Here is a 20,738-nt window from a genome sequence, read left to right as displayed (position 1 = left end):
TTTCAGCTGTTTCCTGATTCCCCTTGCACTTGCTTAATGCAAATTATTTAACAATTTGAAATCCATTTTCAATACATTCTACTCGGGAGCTGTGAATTAGCTTTCAGAAAACGAGCATCGCACTAGAAACACTCAAATTTTTTTATATGAAAAATGTGAAGTTGAAAATATAAGAGATGACCTATCCACCCAAAAATTGTAATATCATTCTTCGTAAACGCTCCCCATATTACCTAGTTTCTCAAGGTTCTGAAATTTTTCTTGTATGTTTGCAGTATTTGTTAAAAATATTTTTGAGATTTTATGGAATAAGACCTTGTGAAAAGAATGTGATGTTTACCGGAGATGACATCGCTACCATTTTTGAGATGAATCGATGCATATTTTTAACTTGACACAAACTTTTACAGAACATTACACATTCTTAATGGGACAGCACCGCTTTTCAGTGGTAAATGAATGTTTGTTGAATATAAATAGATATCTTTAGAACCAAAATTAGCACAAGCTAAATTTCATTCTTTACATCATTTTTCCCTCCAGGCCTGGCAACATTAATCAGCCAAGGAAAATGGCTCAAATCATTCACTCATATTCCTGAAATGTGAGGTACTCGCCCTCTAGAAACACCTAAATTAAATTCGTTTTTCAGAGGTAGTAAATGTAGACTTACCTTTTTGGAGACTGAAGTAAATTGGACCTTTCTCAGGACGTTCTGGTAAATTTTTGACACGATATGAACTCAACCGAAGGAAATTTTTTCCCATCGAAGTTGTCTCTTCCCAGATATTTAGTTTTAAAATAATACCCATTTATAGAGTTTTCTGCCCGTGTGAGAAGAATCCACGGACCTGTGCAGCATGTGCATAGGTTCAAATTTCCCGCTATTAAGTGTACCAACCATACCACCTGAAACAACCTTAAGTGAGCTCTACTTGGAAGTTGGAAAGTGCAAGCACAGTTTTATTCCGCGCCTTCATAGAAATAAGAGACATCCAAATGAATTCTCCTTTATTTTTATAAGTATTAAAAGATTTTCTTTCCTTGAAGCAATAAATTTAGAATCACAGTTTTGTCCTTCTCGCGTTTTAAGCTAGCGGACTTGAAACTGAAGGTCACGTGTTGTTTTGATCTCGAAAACCAAAACAATCGTTTAGACCCACGTTGTTTTTGTTCCTTGCTTTTTCTCTTCTCATCACACTAGATGTTTTTTCCCGACGCTTTTTAATTTTTTTTCGTTATCTTATGAAATGATTCATCCTGAAGTATGGAGTTTTCCTACACCTCACTGCTCTTTCACTAACTTCTCGACTAAACCGAAGGACGATAGAATTCCTAACCTCATTGACTCTCACCACTTCAACCACTTCGTAAGTTCCTAAGCTTTTAAGGTTTCTGCCATCATACTCAATCATCTTGCTGTGCCCAGTCCTACTCAGTTAGGAGCGCAGTGGCTAAAAGCCAAAGGAAAGGTCTCGCCAAATCACTTGAACTTCAGTGCCAAATCAGTTTTACAGAGATTGCTGATAGTTCTTAGCAGCAAGATGAAACACTCAAATGCGATATATTGCGTGGTCAAGACAGGGCCAACTCTTGCTTTGTCTAATCAAAATAGATTCCATAACCAGACAACAGCATTGCTGAAGTGTAACAGAAAATGTATCACGCCTAGCTTTGCTTCACAACTCTATCGGAGAATCTAGGCTGCAAATTTTTTGTTTCACGTTCTCACAGACCTGCTTAGTGGGTCACCAGACTCTCGAGTCATCCGCTGTCGAATCCAGCGCTGCTGGCAAGGCGTCACGCTATTAACCTGCTATCTCTCGGAGGCCGATTGAGCACGCAGCTCAGATTGCCTGCAACTAAACCCACGGGCGAATCGACAACAAGTCTGCAAACTAATTTAGTAAGACCGTCAAGTTACAGCAGATCTGCTGTCTTTATTTTGGCATCAAAAATATATGTCATGAATTAAGATGGATGTACTGTTGTGCGTCACAAGTATAAACGATAATTTGGTACCTAAGTATTTACTTAATTCCGTGCAATGTATCAATGAAGGACCCCGCACACTTCTCTTGGGGAAGTGTGCCCTGTTTGATTTCCAATTATTTTATTGCAATAAATTTGCTTTTAGATTCTGATTAAAGTTATCACTAAGCCACCTTTCTTCAAAGCACCATTTTAGCACACTCCGCGGTGGAAGTTTTGATAATTTCTCGGATGGAAAGAGGCAGTACAGCATTTAAGATTCCAAGAGATCCCTATTTCTGCACTGGAAAGTGGTCAGCTGTGTGTCAATAAGGAAAATTGTCAGCTGTGTGTCAATAAGGAAAATCTCAGTCTTATCTCGGATTTTCGCTTGACCATCCGAATCAATTTCTCTCTCCCACTCTCCTCCTTACCTCTCATCAGCTGGTCTTCCTTCTTTTTATCCAGAACGTTCTCAATTGTTGAAAGCAAGAGGGGTCTTTTTGACCCTTGATCGCCGCTTTTCATTCAAGGAATCATCAAAATGTCTACTGCTGATTGTGCGAATAAGGTAGCTCACAGAAAGTTGGCGCAATGATGACTTTTGATCAGCATCCTTGGACGAGTTAATGGCAATACAAAAATTAGAAATCAAACAGGGTAAATTATCCTGTAAGGAGTGTGCGGGTCCTTTCACAACATTCTTGACGTCCATCCTCAACCAGAATACTGTTCATTCATGATCAAGAATTTTAAAATACACCAGCGAATTTGAAAGTATTCTTAAACCCACGCCAAGGCAAACAAACTGTGAGTAAGTATACTGATTCTTTGGCAGTTTACCTAAACTTACAGCACTGTATAATTTACTAAGACAGTGAGGGCAGCTGCAAACTGTCTACATGTCGATGGTGCTTTTCTACACTTAAACAAAAGAATCCAAGAATTTCCTGACATATTTGCATAATTTTATCCAAATGCACTTTCAAAAACCTCATCTACTTCTTCCTCTTTTTTTTCTATAAAAATCACACAGCAAGGGCAATTTTATCTGCAAATTTGCCAAAATATTAAATATTTGAATTTATTTTAGTATATTTTTGTTATTTAAGCCTCTATCAAACTTGTATCTGTACTTGTTATTAGAGTCATAATTGAAAAGTTCTACAAAAACTGTAGTAGTTTTATTTGCATTGTCCAGGTCTCTGTAGCTGTGCCAAACACTTTAAATGTACCAGAAACAATTAGCAACTCCTTGGTCTCAGACTGTGATTATTACAAAGTGGAATCTGTTCCTGTCTTTGAGTTCATAGATGCTGATTTTCTTCATAACTTCATCAACAAAGGTAAGTAACCTTTCAGAAGTTTTTCAGATTCATCTTAGAGGAATCTTGGGTAAGTCGAGCGGAATCGATATTATTGATTTCCATAATTTGACAAGCTTTTTCACCAGCTGAGGCTGACAGATAACTCCACGTATCTTCGTTTGTGAAGTCAGACTTCCGTCATACTTTATTTTTTTAAATAGACAACTACTAAACGTTGCTGCTTAAAAACCTACATGATAGTTCTATAAAATAAGAGTCACCTTTATAGCGTGCATTACATTTATTTTAGTTAAATTTGTACATACGCTCGAGGCCTTTCAGGATTATCCTATCTTCAAGAGCACTACTAAAATTACACACTACAACAAGCACATAATTACAATGATAAATAATGCTTTGAGCACACAAACTACATTACCAAATCAATGTAATGCACGGTACAAAGGTGACTCTTATTTTATAGACATTTTAAATACTGCTACCGACATGTTTAAAAATACATGATAGTTCTTCTCTGTGCAAAAAAAATTCCTTGAAAACTTTGAGGAGTGATTTCGATTTTTTCTCCCTCAAAAAAAGAAAATAGGAGTTGAGATTTTCAAACAACTTAACCCATTCGCCGCTTTTGTCGAGTATACTCATCAGCGTACGCGCGGGACATATCTCAGTTGATGAGTTAATTCGTGGCATCTATAGGCATTGCTATGCGATTTTTTTGGCAGTGTTTTTTCACTTTTGCGTTAGATAGCATCTCAAGCGTCGGAACACCAAAAATGGCGCGAATTTCCTCTTCAGCTGAAATAATGTCCTAGGCGCCCGCTGACGAGTAAATTTGTCATGTGAGGCGAATGGGTTAAATGAGATAAGTCTGGAAATTTCACTGTCGATATTATATCAAATAGTTTGTAGGTCTGGTGAAACTTTCCACTATCTTGCTCCGCAACCAAGCAATGGTTAATTACTCATCTTTTATTCGTAGGTAAATTATCCGCATTAAGTATCAGCACAAGGATTGATGCGGATGATTGTGCCTGCATAACGCCTTCCAAGAAATTAATCCTTGTTTTAGAAAAGGTTGCCTTTGAAGAACTAGGCCTAGAAGGAAAAGTTGCCAACTCGGCCAAACGAGCTAAAGATAGATTCTGTAAGTATTTTATCTGTTGATTCAAAATATACCTTTTTTAAATGTTTATTTCCCTGGTGAACACGCATAACAGATTCATGAAAGAATGGGCTCCTTTTTTTCTCCTTGCTACACTGTTATATTTATGAGAAGTGCAAGCTCTTGATTCTTGGAGTGGCTACACAGTAGAGTGGTTCAACTTCTAACTTATTAAACTTTTTTCAACGGGTTGCTTCCCTGAAAAAGGAATATTGAGTAGTTCATGGGGGATCAAAGATTTTTGAAAGAAAGAAAATGCTTTATGGAGCTGCTCAAGTGCAGTAGCAATTTGGCAAATTCGCTTTTGATAGATCCACAGGTTTTTTTGAGCATGATGTCTTTGCTTTAGATCTGTTGAAACATAGACTATGATGCACTTTTATACCTACCCTTACATGGTATCTAATTAAAACACGGGTTCCCTCTTTTATGAAACGAGTCTCTCTGAGCCTAGAAGGACAATTAATTTTTATATTTTGTCATATTATTCTACAACCCTTACATCAGACCAGTTACCAAGTTCATTGAAGTCTGTAAAAAATGAGAGTTGTTAACTGATGCCATTCATTTTTTTTGGTTTCCAGTCGCTGCTGATACCTGGTCCTTTCGACACAGTTGGTCATAATGGATGAAAATCATCAGACTATAACAGTATCACACAGGGCAGTCGCATTAATTTCTTATTAAAACAATCACAATTTTATGAATAGATTTAGCCTTTTACACAGTTATTTTGTGCAAAGATACTCAGGTTCTTGATCTAGATAAGTAGCATCTTTATTATTGATTTTACCCTATAAACTGACTGGAAACTAAAAAATATGAAAGTCTGATTACTTCGGTTTAAAAACTAAATATCAGCTGGTTGTGTCCATCAAAATTGTTTCTCAATATTTGTTGAGAAAGAGCCGGTTACAATTATTTTAGGTAAAGGCCAGACGAACAAATAAAATGCCTCAGAGAAAGAGTGTTTTTTCATTGCAAAACCTTGCTTTTAAAAGCGTGGATACATTAATAACTATCATTGGCAAAAATTTGCTGGAGGACAAAGAAGTCTCCCAGCGTAATTTAAAAGAGTTGATTGATGCTCTTCAAATACTTTTGTATCGCAATACAGCTAGTTGCCTTCACAACAGGATAACGCAACATTGTTTACAAGCTTTAGAAAAGTTTTTTAAATGTTACCATCAGCAAAGTTACAAGGAAATAGACAGGCTCACTGTAAATTTTGAGAAAATAGACAGGATCATCAAAAATTTAGCATTGGCAATTCCACAGCCAACTCTGAAAGACTTAAATTTAAATAGTTTGTGTATGCCAATTCAGTCTGCCCTAATTGAAAATTTAGATAAAATGTCAGGACTGGAGTCTATTCATGGTCTATCACTTCAAATTTCATCTGAAGAGGAAATGCCCCAGCTAAAGATATTAAAGAGCCTCCAGGTCCTTTCAAATCTTACTTACTTAGACATGCCTGGTTGTTGTAGTGATAGTATTTTAGATGTTGTCAGTAAAAATTGTAAATCAATACGCTCAATTATTATTCCACGGTCAGACCAAGTAACGGATTGTTCGGTGGATAATTTACTCAGTTGTACGCAGCTGGAGCAGGTAGATATGTACAAAACATCAGTGTCTCAGCGAGGATTTTTTAAGCTGCTCACTGAAACAGGATCCAAAAATTTAATTAATATCGGTATTTGCTCCAATCTTACTGCTGTTTTGGACTTGATGGAAGCTTACGTAGAACCCTTGCGCACTTATCAATTGCAGTGTTTACAGTATTGTGATGTAGACACAGAGCGTCTATTTTTAATTTGCAAGTATTTCCCTCATTTGATAGAGCTGAAGATGACTCATAGTACAGTTGTTCCAGATCTATTTTGTTTGTCAAGATTGCAAAATTTACGGAAAGTAACATTGTCTGTATGTGATTTTTACTCAGATCGTTTGAGCGATTTTTTAACGTCTCGCGGTTCTTTCATCACATCTTTGTGTCTAGACGTTGTCCGGGAATTACAGATGAGCTGTATCCAACTTATTGGTGTTTCTTGCCCCAACATCGAGCGCCTTCAGTTTTTTGGGTGTGAATTTTTTGAGGATTCCGAATTCCCGGGAATTCAGTTTACAACCGAACCATTTCAAAAACTGAAGTATTTTTCATGTGTATCAGATATATCTCTAGCTCAAGTACTATTTGTCCTACGTTATGCTCTCAATCTTGAAGAACTAGAAATCCGGCCTGCTCAAGTTGTTACTGATGATTTCTTCCAGGCTATCTTTAACTTTAATCCCTTAAAACAGCTTAGAGTTTTAAAAATAGATTATATAAACTCTATCTCTGTTGACATGTTGAAGGTTATCATGACAAATTGTGAAAATATTTGCTCCTTGGCTAACTTTTCTTCCTCTACAGCTATTTCCAAGGAGGACTTAAAGTCGGCACAGGACTGGATCATCTCAAATAATTATGACTTGACATTGAATTGACAAAATCCATTCATGACGATTCCATGTGCAAATCTGTTAAAAATTATTTGAATTTTTTTCGTGTTTTTTGTTGAAGTTTGTCATTCTTTGAAAAAAGTAATTTTTTCAATTAAAACAAATTAAAAGTTTTCTTCAGGAGAGCATATGGGTGAATGTATTGTCGAGTTCAGTTTTTAACCAAAAATATCTCAATAGTAAGAGTTTTTCCTTTTTTTCAAATTAAAATCTAAGTACCTACATAGAACCCTACAAAGAAAAATCAAATGAAATTTAAAATTAAAAGAATCAATCCTCACAAAATAATTCTGAAATTTTATTTCATCAGAGTTGTTCGTCTTCTTCCGAAGAAAACTATGTTGCAAGTATTTTCCCATGTCCTCTTAAATATTTTTACAACCTCATCAGAACTGTTTTTATTAAAAAATGGGAAGGAATTTTTTTTTATGTTGTCACAATGAAATAAATAAAAGATTCTTAGACTGTTTCTTCATTCTTCATTTTTTTTAAATACTTTCCAAAACCTAACAATTAGTGCTCCGACTGTGATTTTAAAGACGTTAAGACGTAGTTGAACATTTTTTCAAATAAGCCCCTTGTAAACATGCAAATATTTTCAAAAGGAGAGTTAACCCAAAGTTGATCTTGAGATTTTGATGAAAATTGGCAGAAAGGAAGAAAATGTGACAGGCACCAAGGTTTCAGTTCCAAATTTTTTAGCTGAATTAATGGCATTGTTGCTGAAAGGTGAGCATACCCTCCCTTATATACATGATTGTGGGACTGAATCTTTGCTTAAGGATAAATCTACAACTTTTCTTCTATACATTTTAACATATTTCTAATTTGCAGTTTTTGAAAAGTTGCGTTTTTCGGAAAGTCGTATCCAACCTTATTATCACTGTCATTTTCATTTTATACAATTTGGTCTCTATCTGTAGAAAATAAATGCCTATCTGTCAGCTCTCTAGGAAGGACATATTTTAAGAAATAACTGCAATTTAACTTTTTAATAGACTTCCAAAACCAAATGGATCTTTAACTTATCGTGTCCTTTAATTGTACCTAACGTAAGCTTGCCAGTGTTGGCTGCTGAACAATTTTTTTATATATATAGCCATCCACTAAAATAAGTGTATTTGTGCATACAGACAAAATGTTTAAGAGAATCATCCTTGTCTAGCAAACAAAAAAAATCGGAGTTTGAAGTTAGTATCCACAGGAAATAATTTCTGTAATCCCAAAGAATAAGTAGCAAGGCGTTCACCTATCATTCCTATACTAGTAGTAGGTGCTAATTTGCGTTTCAACCATAAACTTCCGACTGCTAAACGTAACCGATTTTGTTTTAAACGCAAAGCTTCAAACTGTCATAACTTCAATTTGGCTTGACACGTTCAGGCGATTTTGTTTTTTCCACCAAAATAAGGAAAGCATACCCGGATCTCAATGAAAAGTTTTCATTTTAATCACGTTTTAAATCCTTAGATTTTTCAAGATTTTTTGATAGATTTTTTATTGATTATTGATACTATCTTCGTTGGCTTTTGTAGACGTAACAATAGATCTTGCAGATGGGAGTTTAAGGCCAGGGACTAAGCTATATGCTAGAGTCCAAAAATGTCTAAAGGAGCGAATAAAGCTGAAGCTTGACTTCATCATAGCGTGGGAGCCACCAGGTAAATACATAATGGTCATTTTATTTATTTTTTAGGTAGATGTATAAATGGGCAAGAACCCAATAACATTCGACAAAGGCAATGGTCGATCTGCTGAGATTAATTATGCCCATTTTTCTTAGCAGGCACCAGTTTCCTAACTTTTTTAACTATTTTTTGTCCATTTTATGATGGGCCATGATGTTTCCATTCAAGAATCCTGTTATGGAGTGAAAGAAGTGAGTTGGCTGACTGGCTTGGAGTGATGGCCAGTCTAAGTAAGTTCAACGATGCCCTTGTCTGATTAGCTACCACTCTTAAGCACTGAGAAAAAAACACTAAGAGGCGCACTGAAGCATTTAGTGGCATTTACTTATTCATTTAAGCACGCTTTAGTCAGTTCACAGCTGTTTTTTCTCTTTTTGGAAAAATGTGAGTACCTAGATAAGGACCTTAAAGCCACTTTTTCAAGCGTTTCCTTTTGATTTCAATCAAAACACTCCTTGTCAGAGACACAAAATTCATAACACTATTGTAAAATTCAATTTGACTCTTAGAGGAAGCCCGAAGAAGGGACCAGACTCTTGGTTTTAAGTTTGTAACTGTAATTTCTCGAAAAGTAACTGGAAACATGAAAGTGGTGCCTGATGAAAGCTAGATACTTAAGGTGATTGAATGCTTCTGAAGTACTGTTTTATTCAGAAACTTTATCCTTTTGTCTTGTAAGTTTTCAAATATTTTTATTGTGAACTTCTCTTTTTCTTTTAGAAGAATCAATGTGTCCATCATCAGTAGCTGCATATTTCGACTCAAAAAAGTATTCTGTCAAATTGTGCCATCCAAAATTCAATAAACAACATGCTTATAATGTCACAGTTCCTTCTCTAGACTCAAATAATCCATCAGATGTCGTGGATTGGCTAGGTGCTGCGTGTCTTAGTGCTCAATCGTGAGTCGAATGTTCTGTACTTTCCAGATAATCTTTGAAGCTGACTTGAACTTGAGTGTAACGGATATTACTAGATTTTCACATTTTGCTCTGAAGAATGCTAACAATTTGTGGGAAGGAAGTTTATATTCATTAAATACCCATTGAAACCACATACACTTTAGAACACCTTTCAAATCCTAGTTTTGTTTTTTGTAAGGATCTTTTCTGTATCCTTGTTAAAAAATATTTTAGGGATGGGTCAGTTGCGCTGGTCACAGAATCGTGTTTTAATGCTTGATTCTTGTATAACGGCTAAGAATAGCATCTGTCCAAACGGCTACTTTTTTCATTCAATATTAACCGAGATATGGCACTTTGAAAAATTTGGTCTGTGACCTCTTCCACCGCGGTAGTGACTCCCTTGGTTTCTTCCACCTTGCTTTCTTCAAGAAGGAAGAATCAAAACACAATTTAATGAACCGCCCAACTGACCCATGAATACCTACAGCCCATAGTGAATGAAGTACAGAATTGCCCCTCCCATAGAGAAAAAAAAGGAGGTGGTCGCATCTTGAGGACTGTATACATAGTGACGTACGTCGGTACAATATGGCATCGATATTCCAGCAAAATCCAACTATGAAAAATGGCCCATAATGTCCGTGTTTTTTGGTCAGAACAATTCAAAATATGAATTCTAACACTTTACCCAGAATAACTTTTTTCCATAAATGACACCATTTTCAAGAAAATCGATGATAAAAACCGTCCATACCGGCTATGACATCAACAAAATCCAAGATGCCCAAAATGTGACCATTTCCTTCTTTTTCTCTATGTGCCCCCTCAAAGGAACAGAAAAAACCGACACAACCTAGGTTATTATCACCAAGAAAAAACCAAAAATGAGCTAAAACCACATAAAGAAAAACATGTCATACTTATCAGGGAACATCTGCCCTGAATTGAAAACTTACGAGTTTTATTATAAATCTACATTTACTTCTTCTCCTAAGTGAAATCTTTCAACCAAATAATGAAGAAGTGGAAGATTTTTTGCTGATACTTGATGTGATTAAAAGTTTTTGAAATGTTAATGTTTAATTGGTTTTAGAGCAAATTTATATATTTAACTGATGAAGATTTTGCTTTTTTTAAAAAAATTTTCTGTTTTGCTTTTGTTTTCGTATCTTGTTCCTTTAGGGATGAGCAAAGTGAATACTCTTCCTCGTATCTGAATTTTTATGATGGATCTCCTTGTGGACAATTAACAATTCTCAAGTGGTATGGTTTCTTCACAACATCAAGAATTAAGGAGCTGTATGAAAGTTTGAGGCAAGTGATTTTGTATTCTCAGCCCCTTTTATGTCTCGGGTTTAAAAATCTCTTTTTTTGAAAAATAAATCTCTTCGACACCTTTTTGATGAAAATCATCATGATTTTAGCTCATTTACCTATTGTAATGAGAAAAGTAAATTGCACAAAAAAAATGTACAATTAATAATCAGAACCTAAGAATCACATAAACATGATGTAGCATTGCTACCTATTATGATTTTATGAAGAAGACCCTTCCCATCGAATTTTAACTTAGAAGTTACTGTGGAAATTACGAGAAATTACGCCACCTAGTGACGTCATCTGGCGTCATTTCCTATTTAAACACATGTATTTTAGCAGATTAGATCATTTTGTCATATCTTCTCCAATAATTGTTCAATTCATGAACCAAGGGTATCTTTGTGTTCAGTTCACTCAGTAGTTTCCACTTAAACACGAAATTCATCAAATTTAAGACACCTGCAACTTCTCTATTTATAGATTATGATGTTAAGATAGTGATACATTTCATTTAACTAAATATTACTAAAAATTCAAAGGTAGCGAGTTTGTTAATTCAATTATTTAACAGTTTTTGTCGTTTGTTCTCCGCATTCTGTATTTTCAGCACTTAGCTAATGATTTTCTGATTGACAAAGTCTGATATTAAAACACGCACAATAGAATAGTCATATTGAATGAACCTAACTCCACTTAACAGTTTTCTTGTAGATGCGCTCCACTACCAAGTACTGTTGTCTTTTGAAACATCTCATTTGTTTTCAGGTTATATCTTGAGAGATCACAGGATACTCCATGGTGTAGTTTGCATGTTCAAGGATTTGACGACTCGCCCGTAACATTCAGCAATCAGGAGCACTCCTTCCTTGTAAGCGGCGACAACATGTATACAATTTTTATCAAACCTGACTTGTCTACGGTAGTCACTACTCTGACCTCATCAAGTTTGATACGCCATAAAAAACAATAATTTGTTGAGTAGGACTGATCATCGCTGAGGCGATAGAAAATAAAAGCAGTGTAATATTAGCCGATTTTTTTATTCTTATATTTATGAAAAAAATGTAACGTAAAAACTAAAACACCTGCACAACAAAATACAATCTCTTCCAAAATAAAAAGTTTCATTTTCCCTGATTGGAATTTGATGATTACTTCCTTCTTCTCCTTCGTTTTGATGACTCGGAGACTTTGCTAACTTGCTTCATGTACCTCGGATCATTGATGAATCTATTGGAGTAAATTCCAAGCATTGCAGATTTAGAGTTCACATCCCTCATTACGAAAGGTGAATAACCTGGAAAAATCGAGAATGCATTATTTCAAATACAAACATGAAAGGATAAGTAGGTAACTCTAGATTGCCAAGAGGAGCTCAAAAATAACAGGTATCCAGAGTGATTACTCGAGTCATTCAGAATGCAGCTAAACCCAATTCAAACTGTTAAACTTTTCATTCAGCCCTTCCTCTACTTTTGTCAGATGGAACGTTGGATCGTGTTATTCTAACATACACAACAATGGAATGAAAAGTTGACTGGAAACTTGAATCTGATGTCAGTTACATCTTCGCATCAAAGTTTCAATTTAATGGGCAGCACCAACTGTAAGGTGGAACCTTATCTCCAGATTGACATTACCGAAACTGTATCTACACAATACAGAAGCTGATAAAAATACCCGCATGCCAATGTCAGGTGTTATGATGGTATCACTCAGGAATGGTGGCTGAATCAAATTTTTTTGCATCCAATTTTCCACTCCCTTTTCATCCACTTTTGTCGAATGAAAAGTAGGACCTTCTGAATTGGGCTTTAAATTTTTTTTTTTTTTTTTTTTTTTTTTTTTTTTTTTTTTTATTCATGTAAATGTACATAGCAATTACACTTGAAATTTTCAGACCAGATAGGTCTTTATAAAATTTTACATTAACTTATACCTAATAAAGTATAATACACACCACTTTTTAGAGTTAATAACAGAATTCAAATATTGAGAGGGGATAAAATTACAAAAGAGATAAAGATTAGATAACTGAAACTAAAGTTAAGAAAATAGGGACATCAAGGTGAGAGCTAACTATTGAAAGAAAGAATTTTACGAAAGTTACGAAGAGATTGTAAGAAATGAAAATTAAAAATAATTAACTTGAATGTTAAAAGAAAAAGGGAGAAAAAGTGGGAAAAACTAACAATGAATAGCTATGTGAATTCTCATGTAAAACATGAGAGTTTTTGATTTAAGAGTGCGTGACCCCGTCAGTCGACAAAGACTAAATCGGGGGCTAGTGGCACGAGCCTAACACTGGCGAAAGCGAGCCGTTGCCAACTCGTGGGGTTTTCTTCTTTTAAGACGGCGTGGAGCATCCATCCAGTCCAGGAGCGTTATCGCTTCCGGGTTAGGGTGTACTCCCAAACGCTCTTCATAGTTGTTATACAACCTGGATATATATGAATCCATTTCTTCTATCCCGAGCTCGCTACGAATAACTGCGTTTTGCTCGTACCACCTGGCCCCCGCCATTTGTCTTAAAATTTTGTTTTGTGTGCGCTCAATGATCTTCAAATTGGAAGATGCAGCACAGGCCCACATCTGACTGCCATAGGTCCAGATTGGCCTTATCATGGATTTATAGAGTAATATTTTATTATTTAAGGATAATTTTGAACGCTTCCCAAGGAGCCATAGCATTTGACGATGCTTTAATTCGATTTGCTTTTTTTTGTCAGGATATGTTTTTTCCAGTTAAGTCTGCTATCCATGATAAGGCCAAGATAACGGGCCTCAAACGCGTGAGGGATGGCAGTGTTTTCGAGAATCAACGGTGTGTGAACGTAAGGGCGGAGGGTAAACACCACGTTCACCGACTTTGAAGCATTAAGCACGGTTCGATCATTATTCGTCCATCCTTGAATGTTATCCAGGCCCGACTGTAAGTTTGTAACAGTCTCGTTGTATGTGGGGGCTGACGATGCTACAGCAGTATCGTCAGCAAATGGGCTTTAAATGAAAATTAAGTTGATAATATTTCCTCAAATAGGAACATGGACCTCTGCCAAGAAAACCTTAAAATTGAGATATTGGTCTCCGTAAAGAGCGAGGAAGGTTACGTAGATATTTTGGGACAGAAAACGCCAAAAAAGGTAAAAAAACCGTAGCTAAGGCGGTTAGAAGTTTCAAGTTCAAAAATAGTGTATTTTTCCTTCAGAAAATACACTAAAAGATTGTTTAAAGATGGATGTAAGGAATTAAAAATCCTCAACAATGCTGGATATTATACCTAGAGCCTTACCTGCGATGTAATCTGGATCTAGAGGATTATTTTTCGTTTTGGACAGTTTGGAGGCATGTTGCTTTGGCATGGGCTGATCAGCAACAGTGATTGGCCGAACCACATGTTTTCCACCCTTTGGCGTAGGTATAGAATGCTGGAATAATAAAACATAAATTTCATTCAGTTTTCTGTCAAAATAAGCTGAAAGAGGCTTCCACAAACATTCTTGGATGGGCAACATTTTGAATTTTTGAACCTTTTTCTTCTGAAGTTATTCAGGAAGCGTCTTTAAACACAAGCCTACGCAAAATGAGATAGAAGACTTGGGTGCGAAAAAAGCACTTCTTTGTTACAGTGTTTCAGAATCTCCACCAACAGTTATTTTCTTGCAAGGAAATCATTTGATCATAAAACATAAGATTCGTTATGAAGATCTCCTTTAGTTACGAAGAATATCAATTGAAATTTCAATCTTTTGACAAGTATTTCTTACATCTGTTAAGAGTAAAAATATTACGAGAAATTCTGAGGCACTGAAACTTAAGAAAACCCGTTTTAACATTTTCAAGGTAACTGAAACTGACACACTGTTAAGGAAACAAACGATTTTTCTTACTGCTGTAAATTCTCAATCAGTTTTAAATGCAGTTTTTTTTTCCTGCCAACTGGCTGATTTCAAAATTCTGATTTTCAAAAACCGATTTTAAAAATTATTAATTTGTACCATTTTAGTAGTAGCACTTAATTAGCTTGTTGGGTGGGTTTGTAGCCAAAGTGCTAAAAATTTGCAAGAATTAACTTACATAGAAACTGCTTTATTCAATTATAATTTTCGGTCAACGCTTTTCAACAGAATTGCCATTGTCAGGACCTTTAGAGTCAGAAAATATATTCGAATAAAGCAGTTTCTATGTAGGTTAATTTTTGCATATTTTTTAGCGTTTTGGCTACAAAACTACCTAACAAATTTTATAAAAGATCAATTGAAAATGAGCTGAGAAAGTAAATGCAGTCTTTCAATAGCACCTCAGAGAAAGTCTTCAGAAAATGTGCATACTTTACATTTTCACAGGAGTGCTTTATTTTTAAGAATGGTTCAGAAGTGGACTGAATTTGTGTCCTCATGAAATTAGCTTTTTTAGTTTGAAAATAAAGGAGAACGCAGGGGTAGTTGAAAAAAAGATATACATTGAAAAAGCAGATTACTGACAGAGTGTCACTCACCTTCTTTCCCTTCCCCGTAAGTCTTCTGCGGAAGTTGATATGGATGACTTGTTTACCATTTTCATCTAATGAAACAGCTACTTTCTTCAATGTTTTATTACCGCAATTAGGACAAAATATCTTCGTCATAATACTAGTTGTCTTGAAGCATGAGTAGCACCTAAATATGAATGTGCGAAGTTGCTTGATGACATAGCCGTCGATAGTTACAAGATTCAACCCTATTTGTTTCAATACATTCTGTAAGAAAAGAAAAAAGGAATTTTAATCTCTGGTCATTTAATTATTAGTCCATTCATTAAGACTATTTTTATTTACAATAAAAACTTGATTTATCAGATTGTGATTCAACAGATTCTGCAATTTTGTGGATCAATCCTTCAGTCGGTGGTATGGCATCCATGTAAGCAAGTAAGGCATTGTATCCCCACCTTGATCAGCAAAATGAAAAAAATATTTTTGTAATCAATTATGGAGAGACTTGAAATGTTTATACTTTCAGATAAAACAAATTGATAGAGGAGTTTAGCGCCATGATGGGAGAAATAATGATGAAATTCTGCCCTCAGCACTAGTACCGATATTTAACAGTAAGAAATATCCTTCCTTGCACCGTCTTGGTAAGGAGAAGCACATTGTCCATGACGAGCGGGTTTTTATAGAAAACTGACTTTAACTTTGGCCTGAGGACACAGCCTCTTAGGGGCTGCCCATAAATTAAATAAGGGCTAACAAAAGGCAAAACATATTTTCACTCGGCATATAGTGCTAAGTTGAAAAAAGTGCACTCACTAAAAATAGTCTTATGCATTTAAAAGTACATTCTCAATCACTTTAAAAAGTAATACTACCTAAATCAGTATCCTTTTATAAAATGAAATATTACTGGAAATTCTGCAACATAAAGATAAAAATGTATTTTTTTTCTTCTTCTAGACTGAGACAGACTAAGAGGTTTTAGTCTTCCCTAAGAACCATGTATAGATAAGAGTCAGGAGGTGAGCAAAATTCCTCTTTTCCTTACGTAAGCATTTACGTAAATGAACTAGCTCTTTCGAATTACCTGTGCTTAACAAATCATCAAGGACACAGGTGATAACACTTGGGGCCGATTATAAGACCTCTGGTCAGGTGCTTGTCAAACTGGTGGTTTGAGCTGACCAGAGGTATAGGTGTGTATGACTCCCGGTTTTCTTCAGGTGAAGTCCCGGTCAGCCTTTGTTCTCTCTCGCAAACCAGTGGTTAGGTTGATTAGCAGATTGACTGCTGGTCAGAGTCGAACCACTGGTTTGGTGGCCAGAGGTCGACAAGAGATCTTACAAACGGCCCTTACACACTAACCCTTCAGAACAATGGACCAAGAAGCTCACCTGACCATTCTTGAAACACACCCATGAACCCCCATTTCTTCTTTCCATTATTACAAATAGACATTACTTACTTGCATGGCAAAATCCATGGTTAAACATCCAACAACTACAGGTTTATCCTCTATCAACTCTCCGCCCATTTTCCTTTTCATTTCAATGATATTCTCCGGAGTGATCCAACCTTCGTCATCAACTTCATAATCTTCATTAGAGCTATCATCGTCCTCAAAGTCATCATCATCATCAGCAGAGTTATTATCACTTCCTTCACATCCTTCTTCACTCATATCAACAACAAAATTAGAATCCACGGCATCTTGAAACTCTTCGGTCGGCTCATTCTCATCACTTGCTTTGTTCTCATCTGAGGTTTCTCCTTGAACTTGATCAATTTTGCTTTCTTCTTCATTGCACTTCAGATCAGCAAGTTTTTCACAAACTTCATTTTCAGTTTCCACATCACTGTTACTACCACTATCTTCATCTGCGTTTTTCTGAAATAAGATCAATAAATGTGAGATAACAGACTTCCTTAAAAGATATCACTAATTAAACGACAGAAGAACAGATGCAATAAATGAATGCACTGAAAATAAGAATAAATGATCCATTGATGATATTTTTCCCTTGAAAACGCACACTTTTTGTTAGGAGATTTGATCCCCTATCTATACATATGAAGCCCCTAGCATGTCTGTCTGTCTGTCCACCACAGTTTCCACCAGCAGTCACCGGATTGCTGGACACCCTATCTTTTCCGGCGCTTGGTCTCATTTTGAAGCTAGTTGCAAAAATATCAACTTCAGATTTTCCTGTTGCATCACTTTTCCTATTTTTTAGATTTTTTTTCGAAAAGAAAGAGACATTTTAATTAAAGCTATGAGGAAGGATCAAATTCTTGACTTTCTCAATAAAAATGATAAGAAGCTAATACAGAAAGATCTACCGATACAATATTTTCCTGGTGGCGCATGAGAAAAGTTGCTAAAACAGCCATTCGATACGTCCTTTTACTCAGCTGATAATTTCAAAAAAGCTTCTTGTTGCAGCGGCTAATCCAGGTTAATGCAGATCATATCTTCCATTTAAGCTGTTGCTCATGTTTTCAGCGTTATTTTGATGCTAAATGTATACGGCTGATGAAATTAGCAATTGAATTGATACAAATAAACGTAACATCACTGATGAGTTCAATTTCACAAAAGCAAGCTAGAACATCTAAGAATAGATAAATTACCGAGGTCTCTGATTCAGAGAAAAATTATTTTCGTTGATTTCTATTTAATACTTAAAACTGATTTGTTAGCATCCTTTAGTTATAGCTGTTGCATGCGAACATTTTAATATATCTTGATTCTCATGATGCCAGTTACACTTTCAAAAAGAGAGATAAACTTTAGCAAGCAACTGATAAGAACTATAAAACCAGGGTCACAACAAATTTTTAATTCCTGGTTATTACACGGATACTGTCAGTTTGCTGAATTTGCAAATGTTGATTAATTGTTAGATGGCGTCAAGTGAGCTGGTGTCTGCTTCATCAGCCTGACATTTTAGGCATCATGTTTGACAGTTTTCTAATGTCTCTATCAAGAAGTTTGCTATACTTCACCTTGTTGCTGATGATGCATTTGTCAGAGTGACGATTTTTGAAAAAGCCACAAGAAATTTGTTGCAAAGCAAATTCCTCAGTCCTCTAATCACATAATATTAAAATGAAGAGAACACGTTTTGATTGAGTTCTAAAATCCAGTGACACTAAAGGAGGGTGACAAAAGATTACTTACACTTTTGGGGTAGTAGAAACCAGGAATGGATGTTAAATTTATGACTGACTTCTTTGTGGCACAGATTTCTTTTTGTTGTTTTGGTTCTGTAGCTAAATGATCCGAGCCCACTTTTTCCTTCTCCAACTGATATGTTAGGGCAATTATTTTTATATCAGTGGCTGATAAGCTCCTATAGTCCCCTGTTTTCTTTGAGAACTCAGTTACTGTCAAAAAAGAATAAATTACGTTAAGAAAATTTTACGTTTAAACTGAAAAGGCTGAAGCTGAAAATCTGCATACATGCAATGAAGATTTGGCACGAGGATATATTGTTTTCAGAGATTAGAGTAGTAGAAGGAAATTTGAAAACAAATTTCAGACTTTCTTTCTGAAAAAGAAAATCAGATTTCCGGATGAGATGATGCCCTGCAATGCCTTATATCTAGGGCAGCAATTCCTATATAAACACATGTATATAAGAAGGTCAGCATTCTGTTAGTACTCCTCCAATAACTATTCAATTGAGAAATAATGTAACGTTATTCTCATGCTCAGTTCTCTTGGCAGTTTCCATTCATAAATGAAATTAAACAAATTTCGAGCATCTGCAGATTTTCCATGGGTCAAAAGTTTGATCTCATGATGGAAACCTCATGACTGATGGAAATAATTTTTCAAGTAAATTTTACATTTGACGTTCTATCTTAAATGGTATTTGGACTTTAGAAGCTGTTACTAAACCAAAGTTTAAAGACCCAAATAGCTCAAGCTTGATTTCTCATTTTGTGGTATAAATTATTATAAGTAGTAGAAAATTTAAAAGACTGAGTGCAGCCCTTTGAAACTTTTTCCGTCTACTAGACAAAAGTGAAGTGTAGAAATAAAAAAATGAAATATTGGAGACATTGCACTGACAATGAGAAAATTTTTTTCTTGACTTGTATCACTGACAGTGCTAGATGCACCAAGTCCACCACCATTCCTCAAAAATGTGTCCAATCTTGATGCAAAAATTTTCCTTCACAGCATAGATGCATCTCCTTCATAATTATTAAAATAACAAAAGGGAAGCATGCTCACCAAACTTGATGTTTTCTGGAAATGGTTCCAGCACCTGAATATCATAAGGAACGACAGCAAGACGCCGCAGTTGACGTTTGTTCTTCACTTCCTCTAGGACATCTGTACATGTCACAATTTTCTCGCCAATATCCTAAACAGAGAGAATTTTAGAAATGAGCAAAGGGTACAAAAAGGGGTATTGAAAGGAAACAAGCTGAAACCATTGATTTTAATTTAAACCTATGAAAAGGCTATTTGGACTTCACAACAAGAGATTTCAAAGTCGGTTACGACTCATGGTTGTATCCACCTTACAGTTAGGACATCCAGTACTATCTACGACTGGTGTCAGATAATCTGACCATTGTTCACTTCTGTCAGTTGCAGCGGACAGTTTTATATACTAAGTGTAATCCTCCATTGCTACTAGACAGTGGAGGCTTGGCATACTTGCAAAGAATTCTTAAGCCACAGTCATACTCAATGGGAGTTCTGACGTGAGATGAAGAAAAGATTCATTTCCACTGGTGTGAGACAGCAGCACTTTAAAATGGCAGACTACAAATTTATGAGAATAAAAAGGCTGATCCGCATAGAAACCTTGAAAAGTAAGGTTGTCAGTCTGCTGTATTGTAAATTTCCTTGTGCCAAATAAAAGTAATTTGGGCGAGTGATGATGGGTAGACAATCTTATGACAGATTTGGCCCTATGTGACAACTGCATCTTCCATCAGACACGTGATTGACATAATATAGAAATACACGTTAGATGCTTTCCATTACTGTCCATCCAATCTTGGCAGTAACATAGAGCGAAGAGCTCAGGTCCGCTTGGCGATACCTTGCCGATGCTGGAATCTACATCTCTGTGCATGCCAGTGAGGGATAATCAGAAATACCGTACCTGAAGATTAGAACTTTGGATAAAGGCGTTTGTATCCACTATCAAAACTTGAGCTTTAGGCATGATTTAGATAGAAAAACGCATTGGACTGACAAAAACACTGACACGACACGAGGGTTTCCAGTTGCACAACAAACACATAACCTCAAAATGTTACATTTTGATGACTGATGTGTATTTTTGGGACATTGGTGAGTTATCGTCACTACACCAGCTACCCTAACCTCATTCATTTTATTATTATCATGGCTTTGCTC

The 20,738-nt window shown here is 35.8% G+C and overlaps 2 protein-coding genes across 2 annotated transcripts; one reads left to right on the top strand and one right to left on the bottom strand.

The window, feature by feature from the left end:
• The first annotated feature begins 993 nt into the window (after positions 1-993).
• On the top strand, positions 994-12,015 carry LOC109035845 (ribonuclease P protein subunit p40). Its single transcript, XM_019049651.2, has 7 exons — positions 994-1,370; positions 3,173-3,317; positions 4,279-4,443; positions 8,502-8,627; positions 9,375-9,555; positions 10,741-10,872; positions 11,644-12,015. The coding sequence occupies exons 1-7, from the start codon at positions 1,251-1,253 to the stop codon at positions 11,846-11,848; spliced, it is 1,074 nt and encodes a 357-aa protein (XP_018905196.2). The 5' UTR covers positions 994-1,250; the 3' UTR covers positions 11,849-12,015.
• On the bottom strand, positions 11,903-20,643 carry LOC109035844 (RNA-binding protein NOB1). The gene is made up of 7 exons (XM_019049650.2): positions 20,482-20,643; positions 19,596-19,728; positions 18,534-18,739; positions 16,818-17,240; positions 15,377-15,616; positions 14,171-14,306; positions 11,903-12,175 (listed from the first exon to the last, which is right to left on the bottom strand). The coding sequence occupies exons 1-7, from the start codon at positions 20,542-20,544 to the stop codon at positions 12,030-12,032; spliced, it is 1,347 nt and encodes a 448-aa protein (XP_018905195.2). The 5' UTR covers positions 20,545-20,643; the 3' UTR covers positions 11,903-12,029.
• Positions 20,644-20,738: the final 95 nt, after the last annotated feature.

Source organism: Bemisia tabaci, chromosome 7, assembly GCF_918797505.1.
Source record: "Bemisia tabaci chromosome 7, PGI_BMITA_v3".
Taxonomy (NCBI): Eukaryota; Metazoa; Arthropoda; class Insecta; order Hemiptera; family Aleyrodidae; genus Bemisia; species Bemisia tabaci.
This window is presented reverse-complemented; position numbering and strand designations above follow the sequence as displayed.

Coding starts and splice junctions, on each gene's coding strand:
- LOC109035844 (XM_019049650.2), bottom strand. CDS start 20,544: ATGCCTAAAGCTCAAGTTTTGATAGTGGATACAAACGCCTTTATCCAA. Junction 17,241..18,533: donor GTTTCTACTACCCCAAAAGT/GTAAGTAATCTT, acceptor ATCTTATTTCAG/AAAAACGCAGATGAAGATAG. Junction 14,307..15,376: donor TTACGGGGAAGGGAAAGAAG/GTGAGTGACACT, acceptor TTATTATTCCAG/CATTCTATACCTACGCCAAA.
- LOC109035845 (XM_019049651.2), top strand. CDS start 1,251: ATGATTCATCCTGAAGTATGGAGTTTTCCTACACCTCACTGCTCTTTC. Junction 1,371..3,172: donor CTCACCACTTCAACCACTTC/GTAAGTTCCTAA, acceptor TGCATTGTCCAG/GTCTCTGTAGCTGTGCCAAA. Junction 8,628..9,374: donor CATAGCGTGGGAGCCACCAG/GTAAATACATAA, acceptor TTTTTCTTTTAG/AAGAATCAATGTGTCCATCA.